Source organism: Equus caballus, chromosome 31 (assembly GCF_041296265.1).
Source record: "Equus caballus isolate H_3958 breed thoroughbred chromosome 31, TB-T2T, whole genome shotgun sequence".
NCBI lineage: Eukaryota > Metazoa > Chordata > Mammalia > Perissodactyla > Equidae > Equus > Equus caballus.
Window position 1 is genome coordinate 450,246 of NC_091714.1, and position 15,523 is coordinate 465,768.

General features: G+C 43.1%; 1 protein-coding gene across 1 annotated transcript; it reads left to right on the top strand.

Annotated features, from left to right (window-relative positions):
* Window positions 1–24: 24 nt before the first annotated feature.
* PSMB1 (proteasome 20S subunit beta 1) lies at window positions 25–14,050 on the top strand. Its single transcript, XM_001499372.6, has 6 exons — window positions 25–505; window positions 3,740–3,847; window positions 5,102–5,183; window positions 7,689–7,818; window positions 12,630–12,736; window positions 13,760–14,050. Exons 1-6 carry the CDS (start codon window positions 393–395, stop codon window positions 13,943–13,945), a joined length of 726 nt encoding a protein of 241 aa, XP_001499422.1. The 5' UTR covers window positions 25–392; the 3' UTR covers window positions 13,946–14,050.
* The last annotated feature ends 1,473 nt before the right edge of the window (window positions 14,051–15,523 follow it).

Below are 15,523 nucleotides of genomic sequence, written 5' to 3' on the forward strand. Positions count from 1 at the left end.
TGGGTCATGACGTGTGTACATCTTCAGCTGTGCTAGGTGGTGCCAACCCCTTTTCGAAATTTGGCTGTACCAATTTCCACTCCAATACAGTATTTGAGTTTCCGTTGCTCCATAGTTTTACCATATTTTTTTTGTATAGTCAGACTTTAAAATTTTTGTCCATCACAAGTGAATTCGAATGCTTTCTTAGGAAAGAAAACCCTTTACATCCGTCAGCTTTCTTGCTACGGGGGTGCGCCGGTACCGACACGCCAAGCGGGGGCGCTAACCTCCAGGAGCAACGAGGGTGCGAGATAGAGCGGCCGGAGGGAGCGCCGCGGGGAAGCCGGAAGTGGCGCCGCTTCCGGCGGGGCCGCCATCTCGCCGTGAGACAGCAGGAGCCGCGCCGCGCGATGCTGTCCTCCGCTGCCCGGTTGCCGTGCTCCGGCAGAGACCCGGCGCTGGAGCCGCACGGCGCCGCGGGCCCTGTGCAGCTGCGCTTCTCGCCCTACGCCTTCAACGGAGGGTGAGCCCCGAGGGCCGCGCTTTCGCTTTCTCCCCCGTTCCTGCTCGAGTCGCCGCCCCGGGCCCCTAGCCGTGGGCGCTCGGGCCGCCTGGCTTCCGGCTTCTGGTGGCCGGCCCCCGGGTCTGGTGCGGACGACCGCGGGTCCCCGCTCTGTGCCGCAGGGAGACGTCAGGGAGGCTCTGAGACCTGCCTCTGACCTGGAGGATCTTAGACGCGGTCCTCCGGTGCGGTTTAGCATCTGAGGTTCGGGTCCTAGGCGCGACGGTGAGGGGCGGCTTAGCATCCGAGGTTCGGGTCCGAGGCGCGGCGGTGAGGGGCGGCCCAGCATCCGAGGTTCGGGTCCGAGGCGCATAGTCGTGGTGGCGCTGCTCGCTGCGAAGTCCGATCGGATGACGCGGTCATTTTCTGTTTGAAGGGGAAGGTAGGATGAGTTGTCCAGGCTTAGTTTCATAGATCAGTACTTGTCTTTAAGGTTTAGCTAAGTCCAAGGAAACAGAAACTCAGAGTGGGGACCTTTTAATGTGTGCGTTTTTGCATGTTGCGTTCAAGTTGTCTTTCTTTTTTTGGTGCCAGCTTTATCTCGCGTAATACTTTCCCTTAGTAGCACGCTGAAAGAATTGATAGAAAGATTCTGTTTAGGGCTCTGAATGAAGATCGACGTAACAATGTAAATTGAAGTAATGGTTATATCAACCAGACTTTGTGCTTGAAAGCATGCACACCCAATTCGGACAGATGGTTAAGATAACTGGGTTAGTTATTACTTAAGCAGGTACTTCTGGATTAGAAATTTTAAGGCAGGTGTTTGGAGTATGTTGGAAGGAGAATGGAGGCCTGTGATGTTAGCCTTATTTCTGCCCCTGAAGGGCGGTGTGGTCTTGGGTACCTCTCAACTTCTTGAACCCAAGTTTCCTTATCTTTATTAGCTATTTTTAGTTTGGGAGAAGAATCAAGAGAAGCTTTTTGTAAATTTCAAGTGGTTATCTTTTCTAATCCTCACGATATTTGAGCGTTAGATGGTCTTAGCCCCATCTTGTCAAGTGAACTGGGGCTCGTAGAGGTTAAATGGCTGCAGGTGCAGAGCTGGTGTGGAGCTGAGCCAGGACCTGAATCCCTGGCTCTGTTGCCACTGAGCACGTCTGCTCTTGCCATTGCCCTTCTTAACACTTCCTGTGACAGCTAGTGAATAGTTACATCCTAAGATGGGTTATTAGACCCTTCATGGGGCAGTTACAACTTTTTCTAAGACTTTTCAAGGTACTTAATATTCAGTACTTCTTACTCACTTTTTAACCCCTTGTAATCCAACTTAAGCCATTATTGCCCTAAAACTTAGCCACTTATGACTTTCTGGTTGTTAAATTACCGTTTCTCAGTCTTTGTTCTTTTTGTCCAGCGTGTGTTGCTGCTTGCTCTTGGGCGGCCTTTGCTTCTGCATAGTAAAGTTCAGTTCCCTATCTTTTTCTACTCTAATTCTTTACTTGTGATTAAACTTCAACTCGTTGACCTCCATGTTTGTCACTCAGCCCTGTCACATATCATGGGAGGATAATGTACAAATCTGTTTCTCCAATTTTACCTCTCACGAGTCTCTCAATTCTGGCTTCTTAAATAAAACATTTGTACCTGGACTCTTTGCTCTCACCTTAACCCAAGATACTAAGACAGAAAGCAAGCTAATTATTCCTCTCAATCACCTCTTCTCCTTTGCACTGCTTATAATTATGCCATCGCTTACCCAAATTTAAAATCTTGGATGTCATAATTGGCTCTTCCAGCTTCTCACACATTTTGGTAGTTACAAAAACTTGTACAATTTGTGTGTTTATGTTTTTTGGATTTGTTTCTTCCTGTTCCTGTTGCATGAATCTTATTGGAACATTGTTTCTGTCCTATTTCTCATATCATGTTGTTGTCACGCTAGTCTTCTTAAAACTCCACTTTGCAGATGGAACTTTCCTCGTTCTTGCTTATATAACCTTTATGATCCCTCGCTAAAATTCCAAAATCTTTGATTGACGTTTGGGATTTTCTGTCGTCGGATCCCTGTCCAGCACATAAGCCTCCACTTGCTTACACAAAAAGGGACACCTGAACCAGTTGTTTGAATGTATCATTTGAATTATTACCTGTTTTCCTTTATTCACTGCCCATATTATCAGGAATGCCATTCTTTTCCGTTTCAGAGCTTTAGTGCACATCCCACCTCAGTAAGGATGGTGGCTAAAGTTTTCCAAGTGCTTACGCTCTGTTATCCCCATGCTGGGTGCTTTCTGTGAGTGATGTCATTAACTCACAGTCATCCTGTAACACAGGAACTGCTGTTATCGTAACTTGAACTTGGATGATTTGTCGAAGGTCGCAGAGCTAGTGAGTGGCAAGGACAGGTCTCAAGTACCTCCAGAGCCCACGTCCTCAGTGATCACTGCTCATACGTTTGCCACAGTGATCATAGTTAGCACTTACTGGGGGACCAGTTATGTTTCAGGCATTAGTATGAGGGCTTTACAATTATTAACTCAATCCTTGCAGCACCCTGACAAGATCACTACCATTATGACCTCTGATCTACATATCAGGACACTGAGGCCTTGAGAAGTTAAGCAGCTTACCCACAGCGTCATGTCTGCTGAGTAGGAGAGTCAGAATTGGAACTCAGTCTGCTTTTGCAGTTCACGCTGTAGGCCTCTTCAGTAAACTGCTGTCAGATCATACAACCACAAAGGGAGAAGTTTGATCTTTGTTCATTTTTCAACAGATATCTGGGTGTCTACGGAATGCTAGACGTTATAGAAGGGCTTGGATATAAAGAAATGAAAACACCAAGCGCCTCCTTTCAGCTCCGATAGCTTGTGTTATGGTACCGCTGTCTACACCTGAGCCTCCTGGGCAGGGCCCTGCCTTTGGCTGTTTTGTATTATCAGTGCCTTACACAAAATAGGTGCTTAACTTTTTGAAGATGATAATTCAGAGGTGCTTCTGTGACCATCTGCAAAAGAACCTTTGCTCTGATTTAGGCTTGTGGTTTTTGGGGAGTACTTAATGTCTTCTTCGCAGATGACGTGTAGCCAGGGCTCCTTTCCCCCCATCTTCCCTCTTCCATCTGAATCCTGCTCTTGCTCACATCTAGTGAATTTTATCCCTATATGTGCTATGGAGCCCTCTCCTGTTGGGAGAGGAGTTACTGCCATCTGGAAGAACTCATTAATGTTTTTGTCTTTCTTTTCTCCTCAGTACTATCTTGGCAATTGCTGGAGAAGATTTTTCCATTGTTGCTTCTGATACTCGATTGAGTGAAGGATATTCAATTCACACCCGGGACAGCCCCAAATGTTACAAATTGTAAGTAAATATTTCTAAGGACACATTTCCCAGTGCTTTGTGATGATTTAATGCTGCAAGAGATTCAACTTCTGAACAATTTGCTTCATGAGTTTCTAGATTGCCTCTTTGCAGCTTAGCTTGCATTTTTGTTAGAAAACGATTTTCTAAATTTGTGTTTCGTCATACTTACACAAGCGAGCCTAGAGTATATCTTTGCAAATTTGTGTATATTGACAGAATGAATTTCTAGAGTGGAATTGTTGAGTGAAAGTGCTGTGCATTTAAATTTTTACTAGGTACTCCCAAATGTCCTTTCTAAAAAGTTAGATCATATATACTCTTCCCCAGTATCTGAGAGTACCCATTTTCCACGGCATCACCAGCATTAGGCATTATTGGCCATTCTAATTGGTTGAAATCATCTCTTGTTTAGATTTGGATTTCTGAGTGACATGGAGGCTCTTTTCATATGTGTATGGTGACTTGTGTCTCTGTAGCTTTCATAGAACTTTACCCATCTTTCCATGGGGGGGTCGTTATACAGGTATAATTGATGCAGAATGTTGTATTGATTTCAGGTGTACAACACGATGATTCCATATTTGTGTATATTGCAAAATGGTCACCGCAGTAAGTCTGCTTAACGTCTGCATCACTATCCATGATTACAAGATTCTGCTTTCTTGTGATGAGGACTAAGATCTGTTCTCTTAGGAACTTTCAAATATGTGATAGAGTATCATTAACCATAGTCACCATGCTGTGCATTCCATCCCCAGGATCCTTTGTGTTGTTAATGATTTTCATATTTGTGGGAACCCTTTGTACACAAGAAAGTTAAAATTAGACTTTGGTCAAATGTACTACAAATATATATTCTTTGGTTTATTTTTTTAAACTCTGGTCATCTTATTTTTCTTTGTAGAAGTTTTAATTTTTTATGCAAAGTTATGACACTTTTCTATATGGACATTGGATTGTATCATACTTAAATCAGCTGCCCGCAAAACAAGATTGTAAAAAAGTCACCTATGTTTTCTTTAGTCCATTCAGAGTTTCATTTTTTGTTTAAGTCTTTGATCCACCTGTAATTCGTGTGATACAAGGAGTGAAATTTCAGGATTCAGACCTCCCACCCCTCTAAGGGCTAACTAGTTGTCCCATTACCATTTAGTAAATAATGGGAATAGGAGTTTTAAATTTAAAATTGTCCAAGACGTGTTTTGCCTTATTGTCTAATCAACTCAATTTCCTGAAATGTGCTTTTTACAGAACAGACAAAACAGTCATTGGATGCAGCGGTTTCCATGGAGACTGTCTTACCCTGACAAAGATTATTGAAGCAAGACTAAAGGTAGATGCCTTTGTGCATGTCTACACTGTTGAAAGTTAATAACAGTTCGTTACGTTATTTTAAGCATACACGGTCAGTACTGCTCAGAATAACTGGAGAAGTGCTGGGTCCGCAGGTGAAACTGTAGGCTATCCTAGAAATGAAGTGACGCTGTCAATGCAGCATCACTAACACAGCATAATGTGAAACTACAGGAAATTCCGTTTGTTAAAGTGACTGTACAGTAGAAAGGATTCTCTATCCTTTTTGGAGATACCCTGGGAGGGAGTTCCTCTGAAGATATTCTTCCCTCAAAATCAAACAACTCAATTTCTGTGGAGGAGCCAAGCTTTTAGACGGGAGGGTGGTTTGAAGTACCATCAGGTGACATGCTTTCCCGCTGTACAACATTGCACTCTTACTGGACAGGACATGTGAGCAGGAACAGGAAAGAATGAGCCAGGAGTGTGGATGAGAGTCACAGCCTAAGCCCATGTCACCCAACAGCTTAACAGGTGTTTGTTGACAGCCCCTGGGGAAGATGTGACACCAGATAGATGGGGGTAGAAGAGAGGAAAAAGGTTCATATTAGGAAGAAGTGAGAGAATGAGAGGGACTACCCTGCTTGCAGTTTTTAAAGGGGCTGACCTCTCACTGTCTGCGTGTCTTTCATGCAAGATGGGCAGGCATGTAGAACAAAGGCATACTGGCTCTTAATGAAACCCAAAGCCTATCTGGATTTTGATTACGGCCTGTGCGTATTACACAGTGTTTGCTTCAGCTGGTTTCAAGGAAAACAGGATAGGAGTAGTTTGGACTGTATTAAAATGAATTTTGTCTGCAATAACCAGCAAACACAGATTCTTCTCAGTTGGCAGCACTGCAGGGTTGGAGTGGGACTCTAAGCCACCGTATGTCAGTATTCACTTATATAGATCTGTGTCTCAAGCAACTATAGCCTAGTGACATTTTTTTCTTGGCTGTGGAATATCCGTACTACATGTATCAATATTATGTGCCTTGACTCTCACTTAATTTTGTAGGATATATGTTATGATTTTTACATAGTTGGTAAGTCCATCTGGTATATGAAAAAATTAGGGGTGATCATGTTCTGTTTTGCCTATTTGTAAATAACGTGAAATTTTTTACACTTAAGAGCAATGTCATAGTCACTGGAGTGTGAAATGCATTTATTTAACTGACACTTGCTTTTTGAATGTGTAGAAATGGTTTCGTTTCGTATTTATCAATTGTTAATACTTAAAATCTTTACTTATATCGAAAGCTTCAGCGACTTATATTTATTGACATATTTATACAATTCCTAATGCATATCTTGTAAGTGGAACTTGGAGAACAAAAATAAGCATGACATGGAGGTTAGTGTTTTGTTAATAAAATGAGAAAAGGAACAGTGAGTTTACCTTAATACACAATCCTTGAAATTTTTCTTTCATACATTATTACATAAATGGTGAGGTGAATAAAATGTTGGTGCATGCTTGTGAAATGAAATGAAGTTAAGAATTTTTTTTATAACCTTCTCCTTGGGAAAAAATTCTTCCGTACACCAATTTATCCATCACATGTAGCTCATTTCCGGTCTTTCTTCAGTATTTTGACTGTCACTGTTTGATTTTACAGTACTCTGGTTTCTCTTTAGACATGCATGCTTTGTGGCTGACAAAGAAATTGGTAAACTTAAATTCATTTTACGTTTGTAATTTTTGTAGAATTTCTCGGTCTACTGCATAATTTAGGATTTCCAAGGAGGTGGTAAATCTAGGATTGGAAGTCACTGTATGAGATCCTGTTTTGGATGCTTCTGTTCTCCATGGTGGATGCTTTAAGGAGGAAGACCACTGTCCTGCACTAGAATATGCAGAGCAAGGGTGCTCCGCCCGCACCTTCTGTTTGCACAGATACCTGCTCTGCAGAGGGAGTTATATCTGGGTCTGACCAGGGGTCAGCAAACTATGTGTAAAGGACCAGATAGTAAATGTTTTCAACTTTATGGACCATTTGGTCTCTGTTGCAGCTACTCAGCTCTGCCGTTGTAAGGCAAAATCAGGCATAGACAGCATGGAATAAATGAACGAGACTGTTTTCCAGTGAAACTTTATTTACAGAAGCAGATGGTGGGCTGGATTTGGCCCACGGGCTGTAGTCTGCTGACCCTGGTCTAGATGCAGAGTGGAGAGCTGGATTTGAAGCATCTTCCCCAGGTCACCTCATATGCACATGTAAGTGTGCCTTCGCTCTTAAATCAGCAGTGCCTGAGATAAGATGGCGTGAAAAATAGTCTTTAAACCTAGCATTCTGTCCCTTGAAAATTTTTATACCACCCAAAATGAGAGTATCATGAATTGATATTCTTAGTAATACTGTCTTGTTCTATTGTGAAAGAAATAAGCATCCTTTCAGCAAGATACTCATTCATTCTTTTCACTTTACTGTTCATTGTTTAGTCTAGTATATATATTCTGCCTCTCCATGTCTGTTATTTTTGTTAATGGTTTGCAGATGTATAAGCATTCCAATAACAAGGCCATGACTACGGGGGCGATTGCTGCGATGCTGTCTACAATCCTCTATTCAAGGCGCTTCTTTCCCTACTACGTTTACAACATCATCGGGGGACTTGATGAAGAAGGTAGATTCTTTCTTTCTGGAAAACGGAGGGGGTGGCATTTCTTAAATGTGTGTTTCCACCTAGAGTTGAAAAGAGCTATAAACGCCATCTTGCCCAACAACCTCATTTTCTGGATAATTAAAGCAATGAAGAAACTAAAACTAACAGGGAAATAAATGACTATCTAAAGACACACAGCAAGTGATATATTAAAGCTCCAATAGTGAATGAAGTCAGTTATTTTACTGTTTTCTCAAGATCTTGAATGAGTTCAGTAGTAGATAATTAGCATTTTTATCTTATAGGAAGAAGTCTGACTTGGAGAAGGTTGACCTGAGTATGATTCTAAGTAATCACAATTTATTAACAAGCGTATTTAACTTCGATAAGTTTTTTAAAAGTGATGTCTTAGAAGAAACGCATGCATTTCCACCAGTGTTTTCGGAATATTTTTGAAACACCTCTTTAATTTTCTGTCAGAGTCAGGCCTAAGAAAATCATTCCTGTTACTTGATATTTCCATCCTGTTTTTGATCCAAAGCTGTATTTCGGAGCAGGGGCACTGATGTTTTTCGCCAGGTCCCATTTGGATTGACTTGGTTGCTTCCAAAACGAAATACAATCTCCCAGCACAGATCTGTGCCACCGTTGAGGGTAGTCCCTTGTCAGAAGAAGTTCCAGGAGTGTGTGAGTGAGGACACCGCCACGGAAATAAGTGTGTCTTCTGAGGGAGACTCTGGGTGGGAAGGAGTCGGACTCTTCTCAGTTCCTTCTCTCTAAGACGTCAACTCCTGTCCCTTTCTGTTTTCGTTGCTCTCCCCGTCTTTAACTGCTACCCCATATGTGGCCTCAGGGAGCATTCTGATCATTTTGCCCCCCAGCTTGAGATGGAGACAGGTTAGGTTGACACCATTTCTTTCAAGGATTTCAACCTTCCTTGAAAACAAGCAGAAAATGTAAATCATAGAAATGGTGAATAGAAATTACCGTAAACCTAGGTCCTTCTAACCACAGATTAGCTTGCCTAACCCAGCAGGCTGGACACCTCTCGTGCCTTTCTTGACTCACATTATGTTTTGACGTGAGTATCAGATTAATAAATTCAGATTTTAGCAACATTAATAATAGCTACTATTGAATTTCAGCAGGCTGGAGTGTCCTTGGAGCTTTCCTGAGAGTCAGGCTCATTTGGGGAAGCTCGCATCTGCTCAGCAGCTGGGGTTTGGTGCGTGGCCGGTGCTTGATCTCCACGTGATGGTTTGGGCGATGGCCCCAGACGTTTCTAACCATCTTTTCTCATCTTACCCGGTTTCTTTGATTATTCTTTAAATTAGTTTTTATTTCTTAGAGGAGTTTATGTGTAATAAAGTAGTCCTCTGCCCTCCTTTCTCTTCCCCGAGACAGTCTTCAGCTCCCTCCTCCCGCTGTGCTGCTCTCTGGGTGTCTTTCCTTGTTGGAGTGGTTTACGTCTCGCAGCAGATTGCTGAGAAAGAAATCAGGACACCTTTTTTGAGACTTTGCTTTTAGGGTCTTTTCTTTGTCTTGGTGTTCTGAATGTTAGCGTGCTGTTCCTTGGCTGGGGTCTTTTCTCACTTCTTGTGTCTTCTCCTCCATCTCCCCTCCCCACCTTCTTGACAACCACCTGGATGATGGTCCTGTATTACCTCATTTTTTTCCCCGCATGTTGTCCATCTGTTTTTCTTTTTGTTCTACTCTGAGGATTTCTCCAACTTAGCTTCTCATCCTTTACAGAGTTGTTTTTATTTCTGCTGTTATTAATTTCCACGAGCTTTTTCTTATTTCTGGCTTCCTTATTTTTTTTTTTAAGTATCCTGTTATTAGATTTTTTTGTACTTCCTTTGAAGTTTTCCTGTGTTGGCTGCGTTTTATCAGATTGCTTTTTTCATTTTGTTTATTTATGGCTTCAGTCTTCTGTGTTGGAGGCTTCTTTCAAATTTCTGTTCATTTTCAGCTGTCCATTCAGACTGAAGAGTGATATTCCAAAGTCTGATTGTAAATTACGGTCTGCATTGTGTGGCATATCAACTTTGCATTTAATGCTTCTGTTTTCATTACTGCCCTTTACCCCATCTGATGTGCTCCTAAACCTGCTGCCCCAAGTCCAGCGCCTCTGTCAGGGTCTCAAGAGACTGAACTTCTGTCTTTTGTGTGGGTGAGGCGGGGACCTGGGGAGCAGCGCTCCTTACAGAGACCTTCAGGACACTGGGGTAAGCAGCTGACTTTCAGGACAGTGAGATCAACTGCTGACCTTCAGGACAATGGGATCAACTGCACCCTAGTTTGCTTACTGGTCCTGTGAAGGTCATTTAGGTAGTTTCCAGTTTCCTTAATATAAACAACAGGATGCACATCCCTGCATAAAATTTTGTGTGCTTCTCCAACTAAGCTCATCTCCCTGGAAAAAATTCCTAGAAGTTAAGTTTCTGGGTCAGATAATATATGCTCTCTGCATTTTGATGATGTCACTGGCTTGCCCTTCAGAAAGCATGAGCCAGTGCCCTCTACCGGCAGGGGTGTGAGTAGCTGGGGTTTTTTTGCATCCTTACCAGTATCAGGATTAACACATTTTAAACAGCTTTGCCCAATAAATACTTCATTGTTTTAGTTTATGTATATTTTTCATTTATTGAAGTTGAGCATCTTTTTGTATTTCGTGACCTTTTCATTTCTTCTTTGGAGACTGACTCATATATTAATCTTTGCTCATTTCCTTATTTTCAGGTTAGTCTTTTTCGTGTTGATTTATAAGAACTCCAACCACCAGTGTCAACCTTCTGTAGTGTATGTGGCAAATGCTTCCCAGGCCTGCTCTGTCTTTTACATTTTGGGGGTGTCTTTAGCTACACAGAGGTTTCTGAGTTTCCTGCAGGCAAATCTGTCAGTCTCTTCTTTATGGGATTAAGTGTCCTGCTTGTTAGAAAGGCCTCCCCCATCCCAGGCTTACCTCTATTTCTTTCCAGGACTTGTCTGGCTTTTTTTTTACATTGAGAACATTTTGCTTTACTGGAATTATTTTGATGAAGAAAAACACTTTATATCTACAGTCAAGACTCATGCCATTCTGCACTGCTGTTACAGGTGTCTCTTTTGCCTTTTCTCAGGGTCTTTCTGTCCTACTCGTGTTTTCCTCAAGTCTATGAGTGCAGTTTTCTGAGATTGGTTCCACCCTCAAGTGTGGGCCTCATTCTACTTGTGGCCTGTTGGGCTCACGAGATAACAGTTGCTCTTCTGACTTTAAACCTTGTATCCTTTCTTCTTGTGTTGAAGTTAGTCACCTGCCCGCTCTGGTCTTGTTCCTCGTCCTAAGCTTGCTTCCAGCGGAAACATTCCCCTGGGTTCTCCTAGGTGACCTCAGAGGCTGCCTTCTCAGCAGGGAATTCTGTCTTCATAATTCTACATGGAAAAAAGACACACAGCTAAGGGTGGCCATTGTCCATGGGTGGTAAGAAAACTGTCCTCTCACATCCCCAGGGTAACTGCTGGAGCATTTCAGTTCTGGTGTAATGTGGTTTAACAATCAGTTATATCACTTTTAAGTCACATCTTGTAAATGATCCATGATTTCTCACACCCAGGACAGTTGTTTTTAAAAGGGTTTTTTTTTAAATTACAGTGACGGACGCTTGTTCTTTGTAATAAAGTCAATACTGAAGCTTACGAGGTGATTCCCTTTTCTTGCCTCCAGTCCCACAAAGATAACTGACTGCAATTTGCTGTTTATCTTTTCGTACATTTTTGTGTGCTTATACAGATATATGTATGGTTTTCATATGCTTTTAAACAAAAATGGGACCGTGCTATACGTGTCACAGAGCTCTTCATTTTACGTTGTCCTGTGGATGTGTCCCCGCCCCGTCTTCCTCTTCCTGGGCTGTACATCGCTGTGTGGACGTGCCATTTTCTGCTCATGGATTTTAGGTTGCATTTAAGGTTTTGCTCTTTTCAGAGATACAGAGATGGTCTCTGTGTATTGATGTAAGCGTTCTTGTAGACAAATCCCATTATATAAGTGAAGGTAGTACTTTCACGTTTTGATAGATCCCACGCCAGATTGCTCTTCATAAAAAAGCATCATAATTGGTGCTCGCTTCAGGGAGCCTGCAAGCCCCGTTGATCCACCCACTCACCGTTGTCTGACTGTTAGGTTAACAGTGGGTGGATTCAGATCCTGTTTTTCTGACAAAAAGAGTGATTCTTAATTTTGGTAGTACAAAGCAAGTGGTTATATTTTAGGCAAAACTAACCTTTTCTTGTGGCTTTTGTGTTTTTCTGAAATTTCTCCTTGAGTAAATTGGTTTTTTATGGTGCTGATGCTGAAGAATTTGCTTGCTATTAGTTTAAAAATGCACAGTAAGTTTTCCCTGGGACTGCTCACGGTCATTGCTAGGGAAATGTTAAGTGCAAGTCTGTACTGGAACTGGACTGGCTCATTTTTTAGGAATATCGTGAGGAGTTTGGTGCAGAACTTAGAGCAGGACCCCGATCCTTAACCAGTGCACCTGTGAGACCACATACGCATTGGGAGCTGCAGGGTAGTCATAGGTGACGTCAGTGTGAAGGGAGCTTAAAGCTCCTGGTGGCAAACACCATAATGGAGATGAGTGGGAGGTGGGCCTCTGACTGCATTCTGAGGGGAGCTGGGCAGACTGCTGGGTGTCACCTGGACAACAGTGAGTGTGCTTCTTGCTGGAATTTGGCTAAAATTTTAGCTGCTGGTCCATTTTGTATCACACTTTGAGTAAATTTACCTTTACCTTGATTTGGGATTGTGGTCAGGATGCATCCTCATGGAGACTGTTTTCTTCTTTAAGGGAAGGGAGCCGTGTACAGCTTTGACCCAGTGGGCTCCTACCAGCGAGACTCCTTCAAGGCTGGAGGCTCAGCCAGCGCCATGCTGCAGCCCCTGCTTGACAACCAGGTAACGAGCCTGCGTCCAGGTAGTGGTGACGTTGACACGAATCGCTTTCCTCCGAGTCCTCTTCCTTAGCTGGGGAGAGCAGGGCAATCAGGTTTTCTTGTAAATCACCGCTGAGTTTGTTAGGCAGATTTGCCCCCCCAAAACCTTCTTGCCTCTGTTGTGCCCACGCTTCTGCGGCCCTTCTGCTGCTCCCATGGCTTCAGCTTCTCCTGTGTTCTCTTGACTTCAAAATCTCTTATGTCAGCCACGGTTGGTCCGTGTTTTCAGGTCTCCTCTTGCCATCTTTACCTGAAGATCATGAAAATACCTTTCTCCTCCATACTCATCATTTCTCTGTCACCTAATTTTGTGTCTCACTTCCAAGTAAATTTTTAGTTTGCCCTCCTTTTCCATTCTTGCTGGCTGAACTCAGAGCTGCATGGCGTCTTGCCCGGGGTGGTGTTTCCTCACATCTCTGTCTCAAGCTGGCTTCCCTAGTTCATGCTCCCTGCTTTTCTAAACTGTGTCACGTATGGTGACTTCTCTGCTTTTTGCGTGTCTGCCTCCTCTCCCGTCACTCCGCTTTCCACCCAGATCCTTGAGAGGATGTCCTGTCCGAGCCTTCGGACGCCCCACACCCTTGTCTAGAAGGTCACTCCGCTCTAACTCCACTTTATCCTTCCTCATCCCCACTCTAGCGTGTTCTCTGCTGAAGCCTTTCTTCCTCCAGTAGATTTAGTTATGGCTGCTTGGGGCTCCCCTCGCTCTTCTTTCTTGTTAGTTATCGCACGTTCTGCGAGATGCTCTGCTTACAGATGTCTGCCTCTCTAGACTATGTGCTTCTCGGGGCAGGAGCTTTGTCTCAGTGAGTATTTGTCAGATGTTAGGTTTGTGTGATTCAGCCAGATCTGGAAGCGTTCAGCTGAGCAACATTTTATTTTATGCGTTTATTACGAATCCTTCAATATGTGCATGTGTTGGGGGAGACTTGACCCTCCTTTGTGCTGTCACTCGATGCTTCATTCAAGTTTCCTGTCCCACCAGGTTGGCTTTAAGAACATGCAGAATGTGGAGCACGTCCCGCTGTCCTTGGACAGAGCCATGGGCCTCGTGAAAGACGTCTTTATCTCTGCTGCCGAGAGGGACGTGTACACTGGGGACGCACTCAGGATCTGCATCGTGACCAAGGAGGGCATCAGGGAGGAGACCGTTCCCCTGAGGAAGGATTGATCCATGTGCTGTTAGCCTTAATCGGTTCAAAACTGGTTAACTTTGTCCTTTGGAACTGTTCACTCACTCGTTTTATTAAAAATAAAACCTCAGGTTCTCATTTGATAACTTGTCTTCTCGCAGAAGGACAGATCCAGGAAGTAGAATTCCTTCTTCCTGTCGTTTTCCTCATTCTTCCATACTTTCCTGTCTTCAGAACTATTTCTGTGTTTTAAGGATGAAAAAACGTACAGGTCGTGTCAGTTTTTCTTCACATTTATGAGAAGGAACTGTATCTGGAGAAGTTGACTTTGATCCATTTGTCGTCGTGATGTTCAGCCCATCCTACACGGAGGCTCTTTGTGTTTCTTTAGTCCACCCACCTTGCCTTGAAGGGCATATTCCCTGTAGACTACCCGGTTTTACCTTTAAGCCATCTTGGTTTATTAAGACACTGATGGATGTAAATGGAATTTCTTAAGATTCTCCATTCCTGGGGTGGTTAAGCAATGTGGAATGGCTGTTTTGGAGAATAATCTTCAACCAGAATAGAAGAAAATTATAAAAGCAAATGCCCTTTAAATGGGCTTTAGCCAGAAATCTGAGATGAATTTCTTTTTTAGAGGAAGATTAGCCCTGAGCTAATATCTACTACCAGTCCTCCTCCTTTTGCTGAGGAAGACTGGCCCTGAGCTAACATCTGTGCCCATCTTCCTTCACTTTATGTCAGACGCCTACCACAGTATGGCTTGATGAGCGGTGTGTAGGTCCACACCCGGGGTCTGAACCGGCGAACCCTGGGCTGCCGAAGTGCAATGTGTGAACTTAACCACTATGCCACCAGGCTGCCCCAGAAATCTGGGATCAATTTTACACACACTAGGAGTATTAAAATTGAGACGTAGGGCTGGCCCTGTGGCCTAGTGGTTAAGTTTGGTGTGCTCTGCTTTGGCAGCCCAGGTTCGGTTCCTGGGCACAGACCTGTGCCACTAATTGGCAGCCACACTGTGGCAGCATCCCACATAGAAAATAGAGGAAGACTGGCACAGATGTTAACTCAGGTGAATCTTCCTCAGCAGAAAAAAAAAAAAGACCTAAATTTTTATAGAGCTAAAGTGGTCTTTGTTTTAGAACCATTAAATACGTTTTAACTCCATTATATACAATGTTGGAGTAATTGTCTCGGTGTTGAACAAGTCAAATTGTACAGTACAACCTGGGGGCTATGATTTGTTTGTAGCAACAACCTATGGTATAATGGGGTTTTACTAGTGTCCTCCTGCTAAGAATTTATTTAAAATTATCAAAAAATTTTAAGAAGTGTTCTACAAATTCTGTTAAATGCTCTGTCACAGGTGCTAGGGACACCTTGCTGAGATCTTGTTTGTATTTCCCTTATAACATCACAACTGAAAACTATAGACTATCCCATTCAAAATATACATTTTTTAATATTTCTTTATTGTACAAGAGTTCTCCAGAGAAACAGAACCAATAGGATATTTGTAGATACTTAGAGATTTGTTCCGAGGCATTGACTCAAGTGATTCTGAAGCTGAGTCGTCCCTCATCCCTCAGCTGCAAGCTCGAGATCCAGGA